Source organism: Penaeus chinensis, chromosome 39 (assembly GCF_019202785.1).
Source record: "Penaeus chinensis breed Huanghai No. 1 chromosome 39, ASM1920278v2, whole genome shotgun sequence".
NCBI classification, from domain to species: Eukaryota; Metazoa; Arthropoda; class Malacostraca; order Decapoda; family Penaeidae; genus Penaeus; species Penaeus chinensis.
Genome location: NC_061857.1, coordinates 21714768 through 21719577, shown reverse-complemented (window position 1 = coordinate 21719577; position 4810 = coordinate 21714768). Strand labels below are relative to the sequence as shown.

General features: G+C 40.6%; 1 protein-coding gene across 2 annotated transcripts; it reads right to left on the bottom strand.

Annotated features, from left to right (window-relative positions):
- Window positions 1–1826: 1826 nt before the first annotated feature.
- LOC125046652 (techylectin-5A-like) lies at window positions 1827–4318 on the bottom strand. Of its 2 annotated transcripts, XM_047644494.1 has the most exons (4): window positions 4183–4221; window positions 3887–3992; window positions 2684–3297; window positions 1827–2316 (listed from the first exon to the last, which is right to left on the bottom strand). In XM_047644494.1, the coding sequence occupies exons 3-4, from the start codon at window positions 3283–3285 to the stop codon at window positions 2151–2153; spliced, it is 768 nt and encodes a 255-aa protein (XP_047500450.1). In that variant the 5' UTR covers window positions 3286–3297; window positions 3887–3992; window positions 4183–4221; the 3' UTR covers window positions 1827–2150. The 2 variants fall into 2 exon arrangements, with proteins under 2 accessions (XP_047500450.1, XP_047500449.1); XM_047644493.1 differs by lacking the exon at window positions 3887–3992 and having other exon boundaries at window positions 4183–4318.
- Window positions 4319–4810: the final 492 nt, after the last annotated feature.

Below are 4810 nucleotides of genomic sequence, written 5' to 3'. Positions count from 1 at the left end.
CTTCTGTTTATTTCATCTATTATGATCCTATTTCTCTTCATAATTTTTGTCAGCATTGTTGATAAGATTAATTATGGCCGCGAAACCAAAAGTAAAATGAAAAGGACCCCAGTCTCCTCGAAGGCAGGTGTTTAACTCATTAGGCCATCTTGAATATTTATAATCATGCTCTCTGGGATTAATGAGCTGCAATGTATGTCTGTTTCTTGTTTTTGTTTTTTCGATGTGCTTTGTGTTCTTTTTTTTGTGTGAGTAAAGTAGACATTCGTAAATACAGACACAGAATTAACAAAGTGAGGGAAAGAGAGAGAGTTAGCGTGCAAAAGTGCGTGTTTGTAGTTTTAGTCAAGTTAATCTCACTGTCTATCCATCTCACTACCTCTCTGTCTATATATCTCATTCTCTGTCTGTCTATCTAACTGTCTATCTGTCTCTATCATTCTGTCTCTCCCACTGTCTATCTCATTGTCTCTCTGTCTATCTGTCTCACTATTTGTCTGTCTGTCTCACTGTCTATCTGTCTATGTCTTACTATTTATCTCTCGCTGTCTGTCTATCTCACTGTCTATCTGTATATCTTACTGTCTGTCTATCTACCTTATCTGTCTTTCTCACTGTCTGTATCTACCTATCTCACTGTCTATTTGTCTATCTATATTGCTGTCTATCTGTCTATCTCACTGTATATCTGTCTATTTGTCTCACTGTCTATCTATCTCACTGTCTACCTGCCTATCTATTTCACTGTCTCTCTGTCTATCTATCTCACTATTTGTCTGTCTATCTCACTGTCTCTCTGTCTATGTCTCACTGTTTATCTAGCTCACTGTCTGTCTGTCTATCTGTCTATCTATCTCACTACCTATCTGTCTGTCTGTTTCACTGTCTATCAGTCAATCTATCTCGCTGTATACATGTATATATTTATTTTCATGTATATGTATATATGAAATTATATAAATATCTACACATATATATGTATATATATATGTATGTGTATATATATATACTCGCGCTAACATATATAGGCTTATATCCACTTTACATCCTCTCATATTGTTAAACTTGATTTTCATATTTTACCATCCTGTATTTTTTTTTTTTTTTTTTTCGTCATCTCCCATTTTCTCATTCATACTATATCATATTATCCCTCCTAGTTTTCATAATTTTCCCTTATTACTCCTTCTCTTCCTTCCTCATCCATCCTTCTCTCCGACCTTCCTTTGTCGCATCCTTCCTCTGAACTAATAGGATTGCTGTGTTGCCATTTACTACAAGGTGTTGATCTTTCATCGATTGTTATTTGTTATTATTTTTTTTTTTTTTTTTTTTTTTTTTTAGGTTTAGGTCAGTTTTCAAAATTGTGTTGCGTCGAATCAGGTAATAAACTTGATATCTTTGTTGTTATTATCGTCTGCGTTGTTATGATGCGATATTTATGGGTTGTGATATTGACGTGATTGTGGTAATGATAATGAACCATGTTGTGATGCCATTACATACGGGTTGTGATGACAGTATTACCGTATTATGTTGTGATAATCATGTGGCGTTCTATACACCGCCTCTTGTGTGATATGTTACGCCATGTGAAATATAGATCATGTTTAGTGTATATTGCCGTGTAGCATATCACCTCTGTTAAAGAATGAGGAACATAAGGCTTCCCATTTATGTTTTTCAGAGCTGACCTCCAATGAACCTATTTTAGTTTTCATCGGTGTTTTCTTCAGCCTCAAGTATCGCAGAAAAACACCAGACAACATAAGACAAACAATGCCATTTTCGTAAAGGGCTTAGTACCTTTAATCAAACCAGCGCAATAAAATAATTTAAGCAACTTTATAGTATGATTTTGTAGGATCTTGACAAGAACTGTTAGTTGGAAACTTCAAAATTCTAATAAAAATGCTACTAAACTCTTCTATATTTATTGAACAAACGCTAGCAAAAAAATATTTAAAAGAAACATTTAAAACAAACACACACAAAAATAGAATTTCCTTCAGTTTTCACCATCTCCAGATTTTTCTTTTTCTTTTCTTTTCTTTTTAATCTTTTCTTCTTTTTTTTTTTGTGCTCCCGAACGTGAACATTTCTATGATATTTAAGAATCTTAAGAGGTATAATATTAGGTCGACCATCTTTTAGAATTTTGGTTTGATCTTCATGGTCACTGTCTTCAAGGAGTAATGGTGTCCGTGCCAGTCATACCAGTTAATTCCATCTGCATATGACTCGTGGTGTCCCCTGTAGTAGAAGCCGTTGAGATTCGTCGCGTGACAGTTCTTGTACCACCAAGCGCCCTTGTACCTGCGAGAGAGATTTGTTACTCTAGAATCATATCCTTGTTAGCTGGTATCTAGGCTTGGAGGGTCAGACTGAGATAGAGTTGCTTTATAGAAGGACGGGGAGTAGAATGTGGGTTTGGAGAGCTTCACTGGTCACTGGTTCCGATGCCCTACCTATGTCGGGCCAAATGGCACTTAGTAATAACGTAAAAACAAACAACAAATATAATAACAGTAAGAGAACAACACTAATAATACTGATGATGGTGATGATAAGAATAATAACAATGATAATGCCAATAATGATGGTGGTAATAACAATGATAATAATGCCAGTAATGATAGTAATATTACTCAATGTTCAAGAATCATTGCAAAGAAATGCTTACGCTTGTGCGCAGTTTGAATCGGCCAGGTCATGGTCGCGATCCTTGGTGGAAAACCTATTCCCGCTGTGCGTAGTGAAGGAGTCTGTGGCATCGCCACTGTAGGAGTTCACTTCGAGCTTGTAGGAGTTGTCCTTGTCGTGCACGTAGAAGAAGTCGTACTTGGCCCAGCGGGAGTCGCCCTCGAAGTCGGCCAGGTCGAAGCGGATCTGGCTCAGGCTCTGGCTCGTGAGTGCGTGGATGTGGTCGAGGCCGAGCCAGTGGTCCTTGGCGACGTTGCCGAAGCCGAGGACGTACTCGGTCCACGTCCGGAAGAAGTCCTCCTGCTCAGCGTAGTCGTCGCGCCGCTGGATGAGCGTCCAGCCGCCGCCGTCGGTCGTCATGTCGCACCACACGCGCACGGGCCGCCCGGGGCAGCAGTCGTAAGGGAAGATCACGTACACGCCGTCGGCGCTGCCGGCGATGGCCTGCTGCACCTCGTGGCAGTTCCGGAAGCGATGGCCCAGGGCCGGGAAGCCCGCCAGCACGGTTCCGTTTCCCGCGAGGCCCTCCGTCGTCGCCAAGGTCACCAGGAACACCAAGCTTACTATTGCCGTTGGGCTCATCTTAACGGGACTCTGAGGAAGAGGGATACTTGTCACTCGCAAAATGGGACATGTGCATGCCACTAGCACAATGATGTGGAAGACAAGCTGTTGCCCATGCAGCAGGGACCCCTCTCTACATCATTGACGTACCCGAGGGAAGGGCAAGATCCCATGCAGTACCAGTTCTGTTGCAATTCTTGCAACAGAACTCTTCAAGTCAACCACGGACTGCCTTCAGATCCACATTTATCATCTGGCTTCACTCCCTCTGATATCTAAGTTAGTACATCACTAAAACAGGCCAGGAGTGCCAACCGCACCAAATTAAAAGTTATGGCTTTCTATTAGATATACCAAAATTAATTCTATGAGACCGGACAACGTAGTGATATTAAGTAAATAAGAAATGCTCTAGGATATTCAACCAACGAAATGTGGATAGACAAGCGACGTGCACTAACCCCTTAGCAATGGTCAATCATTGTGTCTCACAGTGAGCCGATGATTAATGCGATCTTAAGGAAACCAGTGTCTCCACCCACAGAATAAGCGGTTTTTGTGAGTCATATTATTAGTAGCAGGATTGTAGAGGATTTAGAGATTCGTGAAGATTTTATACTCATAGTTTTGTGAGAGAGAATAGATGACTGGTGTTAGGTGGATGAAAACTGTTGATGGGGGAGCCGTTGGGCAGACACCGCCAGCTCGTAGCGTCCCTGCTTCACCTGGGAATATATATGTGTGTATGTGTGTGTACATATAGATATAAATATACATATGTTTATATATATATAGACATACACACGCAATATGTGTGTGTGCGTATACTTGTATAAATATATATATACATATATATATGCGCTGTACACAAATATGTCTGCATGAACAAACACAAATCTCCGCGTGTCTACTCACAGACGAACAGCCTGAGGAGGACGTCGGCGCCGAGACTGAGCGGCGAGGAAGCGCCAGGGGCCTTATATCGGCCTGGCTTCGCGCTCTCCTCTGCGCTGTTGTCGATTCTTGTAATTCTAATTGTATTGTCCTTGAACAGTATTGCTCTCTTGCTCTCTCGTATTTTCTTTGTAAATATGTATATCTATCTGCAAGTTTATACACACACATTCATTTGGAGGTGTATATAGAAAATGGAATTTCTTGAGTATGGTGCAGTGGTATGGAGTCCACACTTAAAAATGGATATAGATAGACTAGAAAGGGTTCAAAGAGCAACCACAAGATGGGCACCTACTCTAAGATATATGAGCTACGAGGAAAGACTACAGAAAATAGGTCTCACTACCTTGGACGATGACTTTATATTTTGAACACAAGAAGGACGAGAGGACACAGAAAAAAAAGCCGAAAGAGATGTCAAGAAGTTTCCCAAACAGAACTATTGAAACATGGACCAATCTTCCAAATAATGTTGTGTGCCAAAAATGTGCATCAATTCAAACAGTTATATGATAATTCAAATATAGCAGACGGGACCATCTGAGCTTAGCTCTTCTCCCATATTGAAACAACTAGGTAAGCACAC